This window comes from Monodon monoceros, unplaced genomic scaffold (genome assembly GCF_005190385.1).
Source record: "Monodon monoceros isolate NGI ecotype Baffin Bay Population unplaced genomic scaffold, NGI_Narwhal_1 Super_Scaffold_18, whole genome shotgun sequence".
Taxonomy (NCBI): domain Eukaryota; kingdom Metazoa; phylum Chordata; class Mammalia; order Artiodactyla; family Monodontidae; genus Monodon; species Monodon monoceros.
This window is the reverse complement of record NW_021703774.1, coordinates 1,076,693-1,091,302: the sequence shown is the minus strand read 5'-3', so window position 1 is coordinate 1,091,302 and position 14,610 is coordinate 1,076,693. Positions and strand designations below refer to the sequence as shown.

At 64.0% G+C, this 14,610-nt stretch overlaps 1 protein-coding gene across 6 annotated transcripts in view; it reads left to right on the top strand.

Moving 5' to 3' along the window:
* The window catches only part of NAV1 (neuron navigator 1), a 209,766-nt gene that overhangs the window by 83,009 nt on the left and 112,147 nt on the right, over window positions 1–14,610 (top strand). For 5 of the 6 annotated variants that reach the window (XM_029229223.1, XM_029229225.1, XM_029229224.1 and 2 more), the window contains one exon: window positions 511–1,296. The exons of the other annotated variant lie outside the window; for it this stretch is intronic. In XM_029229223.1, coding sequence (XP_029085056.1) covers window positions 511–1,296 — 786 coding nt within the window. The remainder of the gene's footprint in view (window positions 1–510; window positions 1,297–14,610) is intronic. 6 annotated transcript variants of the gene reach the window in all.

Genomic DNA, 14,610 nt, shown 5'->3' with positions numbered 1-14,610 from the left:
CCCCCCCCCCCCCCCACCTCCCGGCGCTCGCGCACACCCCTCCCCTTCTCCGCCGGCTCCTCCGCCTCCCCCCTCCTTCCTGCGCTCCGAGCCGCAGCCCGCAGCCTCGGCTCCCGCTGGCGGGCGGCGCGCGACCCACGGGACCCACCGGCCGGCGGGCGGAGGGGCGGGCGGGGGACCGGGTCCCGGCGCTGGGCAGCTGCGGGGCTTCTGTTCTTCTTTGATTGATTTTAAGATTTTGATTTGTATTTTCCCCGCCCCGCCCCTTTTCCTCCGACCCCGCCCCATCGCTCCACGGCTTCCGCGCTCCTTCCCTTTCCCCGGCTTCCTTCTTCGCGTTTCTTTCCCCTGCGCCTCGGCTCGCCTCCTCCCCGCTCCCTCGCTCCCCCCTCTTTCCTCTCCCCTTCCTCCTCGGTTTCTTCCGTCCTTTCTCTCCCCCTCCCCTCCCCTCCTCTCCCCCGCCTCCTCCTCCCTGCGCGCCCCCCCCCCCCCCGCCCCCGGTGACTGCAGACGCGCGGATCGTCCATGCGCTCCTCGCGGGCAGAATGCTGGGCGGCAGCGTCAAGAGCGTGCAGCCCGAGGTGGAGCAGAGCGGCGGCGGCGGCGACGAGGGCGCGGACGAGCCTCGGGGCGCGGGCAGGAAGGCGGCGGCGGACGGCAGAGGCATGCTGCCCAAGCGCGCCAAGGCGCCGGGCGGCGGCGGCATGGCCAAGGCCAGCGCGGCGGAGCTCAAGGTCTTCAAGTCCGGCAGCGTGGACGGCCGAGTCCCCGGCGGGCCGCCCGCCTCCAACCTGCGGAAGCAGAAGTCGCTCACCAACCTCTCGTTCCTCACGGACTCTGAGAAGAAGATGCAGCTATACGAGCCCGAGTGGAGCGACGACATGGCCAAGGCGCCCAAGGGCTTAGGCAAGGCGGGCCCCAAAGGCCGCGAGGCTCCGCTGATGTCCAAGACGCTGTCCAAGTCCGAGCACTCGCTCTTCCAGGCCAAGGGCGGCCCGGCGGGCGGCGCCAAGACCCCCCTGGCCCCGCTCGCCCCCAGCCTGGGGAAGCCGAGCCGGATCCCGCGCGGCCCCTACGCCGAGGTCAAGCCGCTCAGCAAGGCTCCTGAGGCGGCCGTGAGCGACGACGGCAAGTCGGACGACGAGCTGCTCTCCAGCAAAGCCAAGGCGCAGAAGGGCTCCGGGCCCGTGCCCCCCGCCAAGGGCCAGGAGGAGCGCGCCTTCCTCAAGGTGGACCCCGAGCTCGTGGTGACCGTGCTGGGAGACCTGGAGCAGCTGCTCTTCAGCCAAGTGCTGGGTGAGTCCTGCCTCCCCGCCCCACCCCTGTCTCTCCCCTTGCCCGCTGCCAGGAAAGCTGTGGGGAGAGCGGCTGGGCTCTCTAGGCCCCGGCTCGGGCTATGCGGGGACACTGCGCCCAGATGTACAGGGCTGGCCCATCCCCAGGGGCATATGGCTGAAGCGCGCCTTGGTAGAGATGTCCCCAGGCTGGGGCTCTGCTCTGGCCTGCCGGAGGTGAGGCTGGACAATGGGGTGGGGGGCTTAGCTTCTCAGAAATAGAGCGCATCAGCTTCCTGGGATCTTAAAGCCTAGAATTTTAATACGGCAAAACCTGGGGGGCTGGTGGTGACCTCTGCCGTGTGTGGTCTGTGCTGGGCAAGATCGCATTCAGCATTGCCGGGGAGCGCCGGTGGGAGCCGATCTAGAGCACAGATGTGGGGAAAGCAGATGTGAGGGCTGTTTGGCCGCGGAGCAGAGCTGAGGCTCCGCTTCCTCTGTGGATCCCCGGTGGGAGCACGAGTCGGATTTCCCGGGTATGGGTTCTGGCAGGGAGGCACGACAGGGGCCTGGGGGCAGGCGGGCAGCCAGCTGCCCGCATCTGGACGCGTGTCCTGTACCTCGGCCCCGGCCCCAGGCCTGGGCCAAACCCCTACCCCACCCCACTCCGCAGGTTTTTAGGGTGTGTGGAAAGATCTGGGCTTTCGCGCGGAGACTCCTGGTTGACTGGGAAGCCTTTGCCTTTTGGCTAATGGAAGCCGAGCGGGCGGGAAGGGAGGAACAAAGCTCGCTCGGGCGGAGGAAGCGCAGAGAGCCGCCCCATTGTTCTCCGAGCCTGAAGAGCCTAAGCAAAAAACCCGGAGCGGGCCCGGAACTGCGCTTGCTTTCCCCGGGGACCCTGTGCCCTGAGAGCGAGGGACCCGGGATGCGCGGGACGCAAGGCCGCTGCGCCTCGGGAGCCGGCGCGGGCCGTGCCGGGGCCACGAGAGGACAGCGGCGAGGCCCGGAGCCGGGCGGCCGCCGTGGCTCCGCGGACTTGTTGCGGTGGCGGGGATGTGGGTCCTCCGGCGCCGCGGGACCCGAGCTTCCCGGGCTGCCAGCCCCGCTGGGGGCTGGGGAGGGGCGTGTCCGTGCGCGTGTGAGGGGCGGGACCGACGCGGGCTGCGGCCCGAGTGATGGGCAGGACGAGGTGGGGCGCGTGGGAATGGGGGGTGAGGTGCTCGCCTGGCGGCCTGGAGAAGGCAGCGCTGGGAAAGACGGGTTCGACCTACCGCGACCTTCGCGGGACCCCCAGGCCCCGTGTGGGCCAGGACGAGGGACCCCCGAGCAGGGGCAGGGATTTGGAGCTTTGGATTCAGAGGCTCACAGAGGAGGCCGCATATGGGCTCTGCAGGGGCAGTCGGGGGGCTGGACAAGGGCAAAGAGGGGGGCGCAGCGGTCTGAGGGCCCGGCCTCCGCAGGCAGGGACCCGTGGGGATGAGGGTGGGGGCAGAAGCCGAGGGGCGGCCTCCCCCCTCCCCCCCTGTGCGGAGTGCTGCCCTCAAGGAGCTTACAGTCTAATGGGGTGAAACAGACAGTAAAGGAGAAAAGAAAGAAAGTAACTGCAGACACCAAGGAAGCCTTGTTTAGGCGCCTCTAAGGAGGTGGTACTGAGCTGTGACTGAGGCCAGGGGAGGTGCAGGGGCAGGCGGGGAGAATACTCCCTGCAGGGCTGAGACGGGGGTGGGGGGTGGGGGGTGGGGGTGGGGTGGGGTGGTGGGATGGGGGAGAGGAAGGCGGGGGCTGTCTCTGGGGGGAGCGGAGGGAGTGTCAGCGACACAGAAGAGCAGAGGGCACAGCCCCCTTTCAAGGTCAAGGCTTCCCCAGTCCTGCAGTCCCTACACTGCCTCAGGACCTAGCTGCTTGGCCGAAGCCCTCTTAGTTGCATCTCAAGAGGCGGTGACCACAGAAACCCCGGCAGATAGCCGTAGAGCTGGTCAGCGAGGGGAGAGGAGGGCGGGGGGAGAGGCTTTGTGGTAACCCCTCAGCCCACTTGGCACTTGTCGTGTCTCAAAGCGCCCCTGGGAGTGAGGGGAGAACACACCCCATTTCCCAGGCCGTCCGGAATCGCAGGGTCAGAGCCTCGAGGGGCTTGGAGTCTTCCCTGAGCCAGTGATGGGAAGGCAGATTCTGCATGTCTGTCCTGAGTCTGTCCTGATTACTAAGTCGCAACTCTGTGTAGGGGACCTGATTGAGGGAGGGGAGTCAGCAGGCAAAGAGGGACCGTACCAAGCTGGTGTGTGCTGGGCATGGGCCCCCAGACCGGCCCTGATGACCCCACGGCGGGGCTGGTGAGGGGAGAGGAGTGGAAAGTCTGGTGAACGTGCTGGACTGACCCTGGGCGGGGCTGGCCCCAGGAGGGCAGTGCTGTGACCTTGAAGGGTGCAGCAGGGAGGGCAGGGGAGGAGGAGGGAGAAGGTGACGGCCAGGTAGATCCCCTCTCCTGTGTGGAATGGGGGAACAGGAGAACCCATGAAGGTGTCCGGTTGTCAGGACCCTCCCTGGAGAGCAGGGTGGCCCCTGGGGAGACGAGTGGACGCCTCTGCCTCCGGATGGTGGTGAAGGACGCAGGTTCTACACCCGTGAGGCTCCAAGTCAGGACACGCTTACTCCCTGGGACCATCTCAGACCCCGGAAGCTGCCCAGCCCCGGTTGCTGGAGGGAGAGGGAGTGAGGCAGCCCCGAATAAGAGCCTTTCTGGAATGAAAGGGAATGAAAGCTGATCATGGCTTGCCAGAAATCAGCTGGGGCCCAGATGGTCCAGGCAGGCGCCCTGCCCTTCCCTCGCTTTGGAAGCTGCCAAAGAACTAGGGTCCCACTGGGAAACCCTAGAAACTTGGAAGACTGAGGGGTGAGTGTCCAGGGGAAGGGGGCCTGTCTCAGGGATCATATGCCCTCGGACCCTGGTGGACAGTCCATGTCAGGCAGTTCTGCTCCAGAGGGAAGGTCACCGGCCCCTGGCCTGGGTCTGGGGCAGGCAGGAGGCCGCAGTCCTGAGTTCCCTGTGCAGAAGTCCTAAGCTCTGTGACCTCCTCTGGGACTCACGTTCCCCATTTGTGAATGGCAGAGCTGCTCCACGGCTCTCTCCTACCTGTCGGCATTAGGGAGGGGTGCAGAGAGAGGTGGTCGGATCTTGACAGGGCCCCAGGTGCCTAAGAGAGCCTGTCTTAACTCAGAGCAGTTACGTACACAATCCCGTCCTGACCACACTTCTCCATCTCCTCAGCCCTGGGTCCGAGGACCTCCAAGCCGTCTGGTGACCCCACACACACTGCACCCCGTTTTCAGCCCTCCAGGCAAGGGGACCAGGTCAGGTGCAAAGGAACCCAGGCGGCTGGAGCGCCCGGTCCCAATTCCTCAGAAAGTGTCTGGACCCACGTGAGGGGTTGCCGTGACAACGGTTAGGCCCTCAGAGGCGCAGGCCAAACAGAGCAGGGGAAGGAAGTCCGGAAATTATCCGTTTCTAAGCCAGTGGGTTGTTGTGGGTTTTTTGTGGGGGGTGGGAATTTACTCTAGAGATTGCATTCTGGGATGCTGTGAATAGGGGGAGGGAAGACATGGCTTCTCAGACGGTTTTCTTCCTGGTTTTCTTCCTTGTTATTCAGTGCACCGGGGGGTCCTCCAGGATCCAATGCCCGAGCAGACAGGCCGCGTGTGCAAGTTCACCCACACTCGTGCCCAGGGCTCCACACGCAGGGCCGTGCCTGGTGCCTTCCCAGTGGTTCCCCAGAGGCCCGGCAGGAGAGTGAGGGCGCTGACTTGCAGCCTTCCCGGGCTTGTAGAGCCACAGGCGAGGGAAGGCAAGGCCTGCAGGTGAGCGTGTGCATAGCGGAGGGGCAGCTGGCAAAGACCCTTCCCGCTGCGAGGCCTCTGCCTCCTCGAGGGTAGCGCTGGGGAGGACGTTTCTTTGCTCCCCATGTCCAGGGCTAGGCTTCGGGTTCCACCGGGGCCCGTGGGGTGCTGCTCTTACTCTCTATGCCTCCCCCTGCTCAGGCCGCTGCAGCCAAAGCCGTCTTCCTCCCCCTCCCCGGGAAGGCCTTGGGGTAGCTCCTGTGCTCTGGGGACAAGGACACGTGGAGGGGAGGTGACCAGGGCTTCTCTCAAGGGAGATGCCCTCGGTGGTCAGCAGCGGCTCCACCCTGGGCCCCAGGCCCTTGTGGATGGGGGTTGAAGGCAGAACAGCACCAAGTCGCCTGGAATCCTGGGCCGCTTGCTGACCGTTAGCTCTCGTCCCACCCGCTAACATCTCCTGCGGGCACAACCGCCCACCCCCGTGGCCCGTCCCCACCCAGCTGCCAACACGAGAGGCTTTGTCCTCTGCAGACCTCCAGCCTCGCCCTGCTCTGGGCCGCCCCTCCACACCCGTGCCCACAGCCCACAGCCTCTGACCTCGAGGGCTGGGGGTACAGGCAGCTCCACGGGGCTCCAGGGAGAGCGGGTCCTGCACTGACCCGGCTGAGCAGAGCCCCCAGGCCCATCCCTGTTGCTCTGCGGCGCCTTCTTGTACAGCCGGAGGGAAGACCCCTCTCCGTGCAGAGCCCCCGCCCCCCCCCCCCCGGGATTCACAGAACACACAATGGAAATTGTCTGGTTGAGCCACCCACCTAAAGCAGAAATTACTCCCTCGTAGCGTCGTAGGCAAGTGGGTGTTCTGTTTACACACTCCCGGTGACAGAGAGCTCACTACCTCATTTTCCTGGAAAGCCCTCGTTATTAGAAAGCCCGCTGAGCAGAGTTTCTGTCTCCTGAGAGTTTCCACCTGTGGGTGCAGACCTGCTCTCCGGATCCTCTCGGGTTAGGCTGGCCTGCCTCTCAGGTGCCCGACTGCATCCCCTCGCATCTTTCCTCCCTTCGCCCCCCGTTCCTCTTTCTCCCGTCTGTCTTTTCTTTTGCAGTAAGACTTGGTAGGAGGAGGGGCCGAGCTGTTCCCCTGATTCCTGGGCCCCGGAGAGTCCAGCCCCCATCTGGACCCCCATAAGGTCTGCCCCCCAGCACCTGGCTGACCTGGGCTCCCTCCCGCAGCGTCTCCCTCAGCCTGTGCCGGCCTGCCAGCCAAGGGGAAGTGGATGCCACATGCTTCTCATTTGCGTTGGCTGACCTCCTCCCACAGCCTGTTTGCATTACCCAGCTGCGTCTGATGTCCCCGGGGCCCGCAGCCTCCCTCTCTTGCCCAGGAAGGCCAGGGGGCCGGGCGCAGCTCACTGGCCCTGTGTGGGCAGGCTGCGCTCCTGCGTGGAAGCCTTGGAAGGCTGCGTCAGCCCTCAGAGCGGGCACCGCCCCCTGCAACTTCCCCTACTGTGGCTCCTGGGGACCCGGCCCCTGCAGGGAGAGAAAACCAGAGGCCCCTGGGTCCAAGGCTTCCTTCTGACCAGCAGGCATCAGGGCTCAGACCAGGAAGATGACCCGGGAGCGGTGTCTGTCTCCTGGAGCTGTGCCCGGGGCGTGTCCGGCGCGGTCGCGCCGCGTGCCGGGAAGGGCGGATCCCAGCTCTTCGCCTCTGATCGGCACCTGTGCCTCTGGCAGAAGAAGGGGCAGATTGCAGGGGTGCGGCCGGTGTGGGGAGCGAACAGGTGCGGGGTCCCCGCTGGCACTGAGGCGGGAGAGCACGGGCACCACCTTGGGCACGTTACAGGTTCACCCCGAGGGCTCGGGCTCCGGCAGCGTCCAGGCTCTCACCGCCAGCACTGCCTGTTTATCACGCGGCTCTTCTCCAGCTCAGCTCTGGCCAGAGCTTGGCCAGTGGCCAGGGCGGGCTTTGGCCTGAGCCCTCGTCAGGTCTATTTTCGACATCCCGATGATATGTTTCAGGGCCTCTGCAGCGGGCGGTTCCTGCACCGTCTTCTAATTTCCAAGCAGCAGCGCTGGCTCTGGACCGACTTCCCAGGGCACTTGCTCACGTGCGTCGGGCACGCGAAGCCAGGGTGTGGGCCCTTTGTGCCCAGGCTGGTCCCCGGGGAAGCTGGCTCGTCTGCAAGGGCGTCCAGTTGGGGCGCTGCCATTGGGAGTGATCTGGTGAAAAGCGCTGGAGTTTTCTTGGAGAGCCAGGCCGTCAGCCGTGACCTTGGGCAGCGTAGGGAGGTAGTGAAGGTTGAGAGCGCAAGACAGGCAAGTGTGTGGGGAGACCTGCACGTAAACCTTCACGTCCGGACGTAAACCCCCAGGATGTAGATGGGGCTGGGAGTCAGGGTGTGCGCGAGGGTGCACAGGGGCTGGGTGTGTCACGTGGAGCGGTGCACCGAAACACTTGCACCCTCGGCCCCTAGCAGCTACGCACAGACCGAAGGGGTGTGTGTGTGTCCGTGTGTGCGCGTGTGTGCACGCACACAACTGCCCAGGTGTGAAAGGGTCTGAACCGCGACTGGGCTGGAACAACTTCCCCCAAAGAGACCCCCAGGCAGAGACCGCAGGGGTTGGGGCTCCCTGCCTGGCTCCTCTGCCGGAAAAGAACCTTGAGGAGGACACAGGCTCCCTCTGCCCTTGGTGACCGCTGAGCAGGCCTTCCCTTTTGGGGGCGCAGGAAGCCACCCGGGAGGCCTGGCTTCTCTGTGCAGAACCTCAGCTGCCATAGGCCACGGGCTCCAGCACACCCAGGCTGCGGAGTTGCCTCCCCAGGGCTCTGGGACCTGATGCTCCACGAGAGGAAAACAGGCCCAGAGAAAGAGATGACCTGCCCATAACCAGCACCCATACACCACGTGCGGCATGAGATTCTTGTCCCTTAGGTTTAATGAGTCACTTACTGCCCACAGTGACCCTGTGAGCCCGCGCTTACAACTGAGCAAACAGAGACACTGGTCGGTGGGTTGGCCGCTCGAGCCAGAAGAGCAGGTGGGCCACAGGGCCAGGACTTGACCTTGACCCCTGTGATGTCAGCTTCCAGGAGCCTCAAGACCCCTCCCCCCACAGTGTTGAGATCAACTCCATTTAATTCAGGACTGCTGTCAAGCAGTCGCTGTGGACGAAGCACGAGCTCCTGGGGTTGCGGCTTCGGGCCCCGCTCGCCAGCTGCTGGCCTGCTGGGTGAGGAGATAAGGGTTCCTGCTCATCCCGTGCGCGGCAGATGCTATGGAAAAGCTGGGAAGGGGTGCGGGGGAGAGCAGGGTGGCCTGGAGCCGGTCGGCGTGTGGGGTGAGTGCGGTGCCGTGGGCAGGAGGGGACGCTGTGGACAAGTGACCTGCGCTTTGAAATGCAGGTTGGGATCCCGGCAGCAGAGATGGGAGGGACTGGAAACGGAAGAAGGAGGTAAACGGAGGGCTTCATCGTGGGTACCATCCAGCTGTGGGAGAGGTGGGGAAGGAGATGGACAAGCAGCTTGGCGGCGGCCCTGACATGACCATGACCGGCCCCAGGGGTTGCAGTAGGCTCTGGGCAGACCTTTGGTGGGGAGCTGTCAGGGCTTGCCCCCATAGGCCCCCGAGAGAGTCCCGGCTCTGGAATTGGTCCTGGGAGAGGATTTCTGAGTGAGCACACCAGCCGGCCCAGGGCCTCGCAAGTTCCACATCTGTTCGCTGGAGCGAATATGGCCCTTGCTGCCCCTGCAGTGTCCACATGGGAGGGACAAGGGGGAGGACGCCTCTGCGCCCAGAAGCTTGTCTTTGATGAGCAGCAGCTCTGGTTAGGCCTGAGGGGTCAGTACTTTCCGGCCCCAGCCCCCGGGAGAGCCTAGACCCATAGCCCACCGTAGAGCTGCGTCAGACCGTACGTGGCAGCGGCAGCACGTAAACCAGTGTGAGGGCTGACAGAGTATCCCCATGACGTACGACTTGGTTGGCGTGAAAAGAGAGCCGTGTGTAGGGCGGGCACCGCATTTCGGCTCCAGGGTACTTGCTGCATCCGGGAAGCCTTCCCGAAGGAGTTAGGAGTTGGGAGCTGTTTCAAGGGGTCAGAAACACTTGGCATAAGGGGCTGAGGCATTCCAGCCACCCAGTTTTTTCCTTGGAGGGCGTGGGAGGACCGGACTGGAGCTCGCTGGCTGGGAGCCCTGGGAGCAGACGGTGCCCGAGGGCCGTCCCGGGTAGCAGGGCTCGAGGTGGCGAGGGTGCCCCAGGGCAGGATGGGGAGCCTTGTACCCAGTGCAAATCCTCCTCCTGCTTTGTCCTTTGGACCAGTTTCCGTGCCCTGGGCATTGTCATGGGGTCCCACTGTCCCAGGAGCCGGGGTGTTTGGCTTTGTCCTGGAGTCGGGTACCCCCAGGAGTCCAAGAGTTCAACGTTGCTGGAGGATGCAGGCGTGTCACAATGTCTCAGGGTTTCCAGGGATGGTGACAAGGGGTCCAGGGGTGCTGGGGCGTTCACCGCCTGGCCTCCCTTCGTCCGGCCCCGTGGGGAGGGCGTTACAGCAGCGAAGGCCGCAGGCGGTGCTACTGCTGTCATGTGGACAGCAGGGACCTCGAGGGCCGCTCCCCAGCCCCAGGGTCAGGGCTCAGCCCTGGGCCGCCCAGTGCCCTGCCCGCCCGGTGGGGTTGGCTTGAGGCTCAGCGGGCAGCCTGGAGAGGCTGCCCCTGCTTCTCCTGGACGCTCAGCAACGCCTCCCTGCTGGGCACCTCCACCCAGCCCGTGGCTTGGGGGCCACCGGGGGCCTGGCCGCAGGGTTTGAGCTCCCAGGAAGAAACAGCAGCGCCCAAGACGCTGATCGGCCTTGTACCCTGCAGGTGGGTCAGCAGCCTCCCTCCCGAGGCCCCGTGGTGGTCCCCGGGACACTCAGAGGCAGGAATCACTGGGGATTGACAACAGCGACGACTAGCACTTAGTGGGCACCCACTGTTTGCCAGCTGTGCTGAGCGCTTTGTGGGAACCCAGGTCAGCCTCACAATGAGACGCTATTCAAGGGTCACACGCAGACTATTTCACAATCCTCGCGGGCCAGGCTGCAGAACCGGGGGTGCCTGGGGCTCCCTGCTACGCCGGAAGTCAACCCCGTGGGTGCCGAGTAGTGGGGTCCCAGGGGCAGGGCGGGGGTGGAGGAAGAGTGCTGATTTGCCGCAGGTGTGGGAGCTGTTCGTCTTCAGCAGCCAGTGTGGCCCTCCTGGTGCGTCGCTGTCGACTGGAAACCCCACACTGACACGGACTTAGACGCGAAGAAGCTTAGAGCAGCCCGGGGTCACTCAGCAAGTTCACGTAGAGCTGAGATTCAGCCGAGGCTTGATTCAGGCTCATGCAGACTCTGTTGCCTCTGGCACAAGTACGCACACCTGCCCCCCTTGCCCTGTAGACAGTCTTAGAGCCTTCAGGCTGATACGGTCCCGAGAGCCCCGATCTGTAAGAATCAGTTCTCTCCGGCCCTCGGCAAACGTTCCTCGGGTCCCGAGACCCTGCGTCCCAGCGTGTCCAATCTGGGAAGCAGACCACAGACGGACGGCCACGGGGCAGCCGTGGCTGGTGCTGGGGCTGCAGTGCCCAGAGCTGCAGGCAGGGTATGGGGAGAGGGCTTCCCCCGGGGACAGGAAGGTCATGGCCACAATGAGGATGACTAGACTGGCCGGGAGGAGACGTGGCCGTCTGTGTCCGCCTGGGATAAGCTGTTCCCCTGGCCCCTCTGCCTGTGAACCCTGGACCCGTCCCTCGTAACCGCGGAGCTTGAAGAAGCCCCGTGATGCCTCAGCCTCCCCGGTGGCCAAAGAGGGGTCAGACTTGCCAGCTGGCAGCTCGGGGAGGGAAGGGCTGGCCCGAGGCTGAGGCCGCAGATTCAGCCATCTTCATCTCAGGGCCTGACTTCTCCTTTCCCCCCACCTCCTTGCTCCCCCGAGGCCAGTGGCTCCTGATTTCTAGATCAGATTCCGCCGAATGCTGCATCTGCAGGGGGTGGAGGGCGGGGGCGGTGGTGTTGGCTTCATGGAAGATCCGGGGTCTCGTGATAATATCTGTCAGTCATTATGTGACATGCACCAGGCACTGCGCTGACCGCTGTACGTGTATTAACTCATTTAACCGTCAAGAACAGCTTCGTGAGTTAGGTGCTGTTTTCATTCTCACTTTACCGATGAGAAAACTGAGAGGTTAAGTAACTTCCCCAGAGTCACACAGCCAGGAAGTGAGGAGCCTGGAGCCGCCCGCAGGCAGGCCGGCTCGAGCGCCAGCCTCCTTAACCACCGTGCTACAGGGCCCCTCGCCGGTGGAGAGCTCTGGCCTTGCAGAGTTCCACAGACACGGCAGGTGCTCTGGGCAGCCGCCGTGTCCTTTATTCTAAATAGCGCGGCCCTGTTCTGAGGTCTCCTGCAGGAGTTTGGTGGCACAGGCAGCCGAGCACGTCCCCCGGACCCCCTTGGTCCCCGCTGCCAGGCTGTGGACAGTGTGTGGGGTCTGTGGTTAGGGCACTTTGAGCACAGCTGTGTTCACGTCGCCCCCCTGCACACTTGTCCTGGCAGGACCATGGCCGGCCCGAGAGCTGCAGGGGACGGCGTGTCCGCCCCCGGCCGGAACCCGGCGTCTCTGGGGCCCTGGCTGCCTGGCCTAAGAGAAAAGCACCAGCCTTGAGTCGTGCACGTGAGGGTCCACATCAACCCCGATGCTCACCTGCTGGCTGCCCTTCGCCCTCCTTGAACCCGTCCCTCATCTATAGGATGGAGCTTACGCGCCCTGCGCGGGGGGTAATGGTGGGGATTAAATAGAAGAGGGAGTCACGGTGCCTGGCACCGCCTATGACCATACAGTTAGTTCTGTTGCCACCTTCCCCGCAGGCCCCAGACCCCTGGCTTCTTCACGCTGATCCCGAGGCTCTGCAGACCCGGTGGCGACCAGTGAGCCCAAGGGCGTCACTCACGGATTGGCTGCAGTTCAGTCCTGGTAGTTTAGTTCAGTTCAGTCTCTTGGTTGTGTCTGGAGCCAGCTTGGGTGGAGGGGGAGTTTGTTACAGGACAGGGAGAGTCTTGCAGGGCTGTGGGGGAGGCAGGGGCAGCCGGGTTTGCAGGGGGAGGGGGCCGGCCCTACTGAGCATCTTCTGCTCTGCGTTACTGCCCCGCACGCCTGGTTGCTGCCTTTTGAACCACAGACCCGCACTCCTGCTGCTGGTCCACGAGGCAGAACGTGGTGCCCACGGCTCCGGGCTCCTCTGTGCCAGAGACCTGCCTGTCTCCCCTGGGGGGTGGGGGGCCTGAGAGCCATCACAGGAAAGAGGGAAAACACATTCTCCAGGAGTCAGCTGTATCAAAAGTGTTTAAGGTCATTGCTCAGCCGAGTGGCTGTTTAGACTGTGATAAGAAAGAAAATAACAGAAACAGTATGAAAAGAGGGCTTGAAGGTGGGTGTGTGAAGGTGGCAGAAGGAGCACCTTGTGTTCAAGTTCATTACCTGTTCCTGGACTTCAGCTCAGGCCTGGGTTCTGTCCAGATCAGAGACAAGCTGGCAGTGCCCTCATTTCTGGGAGGGATGGGGACTCAGGCCTGACCCAGAGCTTTGTGGTGGCCTTATCTGTCCCCTCCCCGGCCCAGGTCCTCTGGAATCGTCCTGCCCCGTTTCCAGGCCCTCCTCCCGCCAACAGCCCCTCTGGTGGTCCTTGAAACGTCCTCCAGGGCTGAGACATGGAATCCACCCTGCTGGCTTGTTATCACACAGCTGGGAGGACATCTGGGGAGGGATGAGGCCAAGACATCCTGGCTCCTTCCTTATCTCAGGGGAGCACAGGTGATGGGGTGACGCTGACCCGTCCCTTCCCACAGGCGTGAGGCTGGGGCCTGGGTGTTGGGGCCGGGGTTGGGGGCCCACTGGCCTGGCGTTAGGGGTGGGATTCCGGTGGGGGATGGGAAGGGACTTGCCCCAGAGGAGCCCAGCCTGGCCTGGGGCTGGGCAGGGGCTGGATTCCTGCCACTTTCCCACACGGCACAGAGATTGGGTTTCCTGCTGAAATCCTATCTCTGAATCACAATCACAAAGTTCCCAGCTTCTCGCTGCAGGCTGTTTGTAGCGGCTCCGTGTATCCTGACGGGGGTCCTGGAAGGAAAGACACAGAGCGCAGTGGTCAGACGCACAGGGTACGGGGCAGACAGACCTGCGTTCAAATCCTGCCTCTGTGTTGACTGGTCTCGAGGCCCTGGGCCAGGTTTGGTTTCCTCACCTGTTCAACAGGTCAGATTAGCTACCTTGTTGGACGGCCGCCAGGCTTAAAAGAGATATTTCTTAATCTGTGTTGCCTCATCATTACCCGTCCACGCTCACTGTGTGGGTCGTAGGGGGAGGAGGGCCTGTCCTCAGGGAGCATCAGGCCGATGAGGGAGACACGGCCCAGCATCCTCTGTCCTCCGATCCCTGTGTTCTGGGCCCTCCCTCCTGAGCCTTCGCGAGCCCTCAGCCCACACCCCCTGCAGCCAGGCCCCTCCGTCTCCAGAACGCCCCCTCTCTCTTTGGGGTGTCCTTGGGCCGCGCCTCCGTCGTGCTCGTGCTGTCTCATCCCCGGGCGCAGCCCCCAGGTGACTTGTCCCCGGGTCCGGAGCCTGTGCTCAGGAAGCTTCTCCTCAGGGTGCTCGTTCCTCTCCAAGCGCCGCCCAAACTACAGGCCCAGAAATTAGGCAAGTCCGTTTGCGTGCTATCAGCCTTACATTTGCATTTGATTAAAAGACAGCAGCGTCTTGCCACCCACATTTGTTCCTTTCTCTCCCCACCGCCATTCTCCCACCCCTCCTGCCTTGCTGAGCTCAGGGCGTCCTCTGGTCGCCCCCCCACACACCCCGCCCCGGGCGCCGGGGCACTGCCTGGGCACAGCCCGTGCCCACTGTGCCCCCAGCACCCTCAGTCCTGGAGCCGCTGGCCGGCCGTCAGAGCCGCAGTGGGCGGGGGTCACCGTGGCTCCCTCCCAGGCCAGGAGGCTTGGGTGAGACCCTCCAGGCTGGCGCTTCTCACTGGTGGAGAAGCGTGATGAAGGGGCCAGAGCTGGCCCTGCCTCCTGCTTCCAGCCTGACGGCGGAGGCTTGGGGTTGCAGATGCCCTCATCCCTCAGTGACCTGTGCCAGGGTAAACGTTCAGGAAAGCGTTGCCGCGGCCTGGTCCTCTCCCCGGGGTTTGGGGAGAGCCGTGTTACTTGTCTGGCGTCCCGTCACTTCGCAGCTGGTCTACTTTGCTGCCCTGAGCTCACGTGTAAAGCAGTGAATGGGCAGGTGAAGGCCACCTGTCAGAGGTTAAGTTCTGTTTGGATGGGGGTCCGAGGCCGCAGCCGAGGGAAGGGGCTCCAGATCCCACCGTCTTGTCACTCGGACCACCTTTCCGACCCATCCCATCCCAGCCCCCCTCCTCCTTTATCCTGCCCCTCCCCCTTGTTCTTGGCTGTTCAGGGAACGCAAACTGACACTCGCGTCAGCCTGAACCAGACA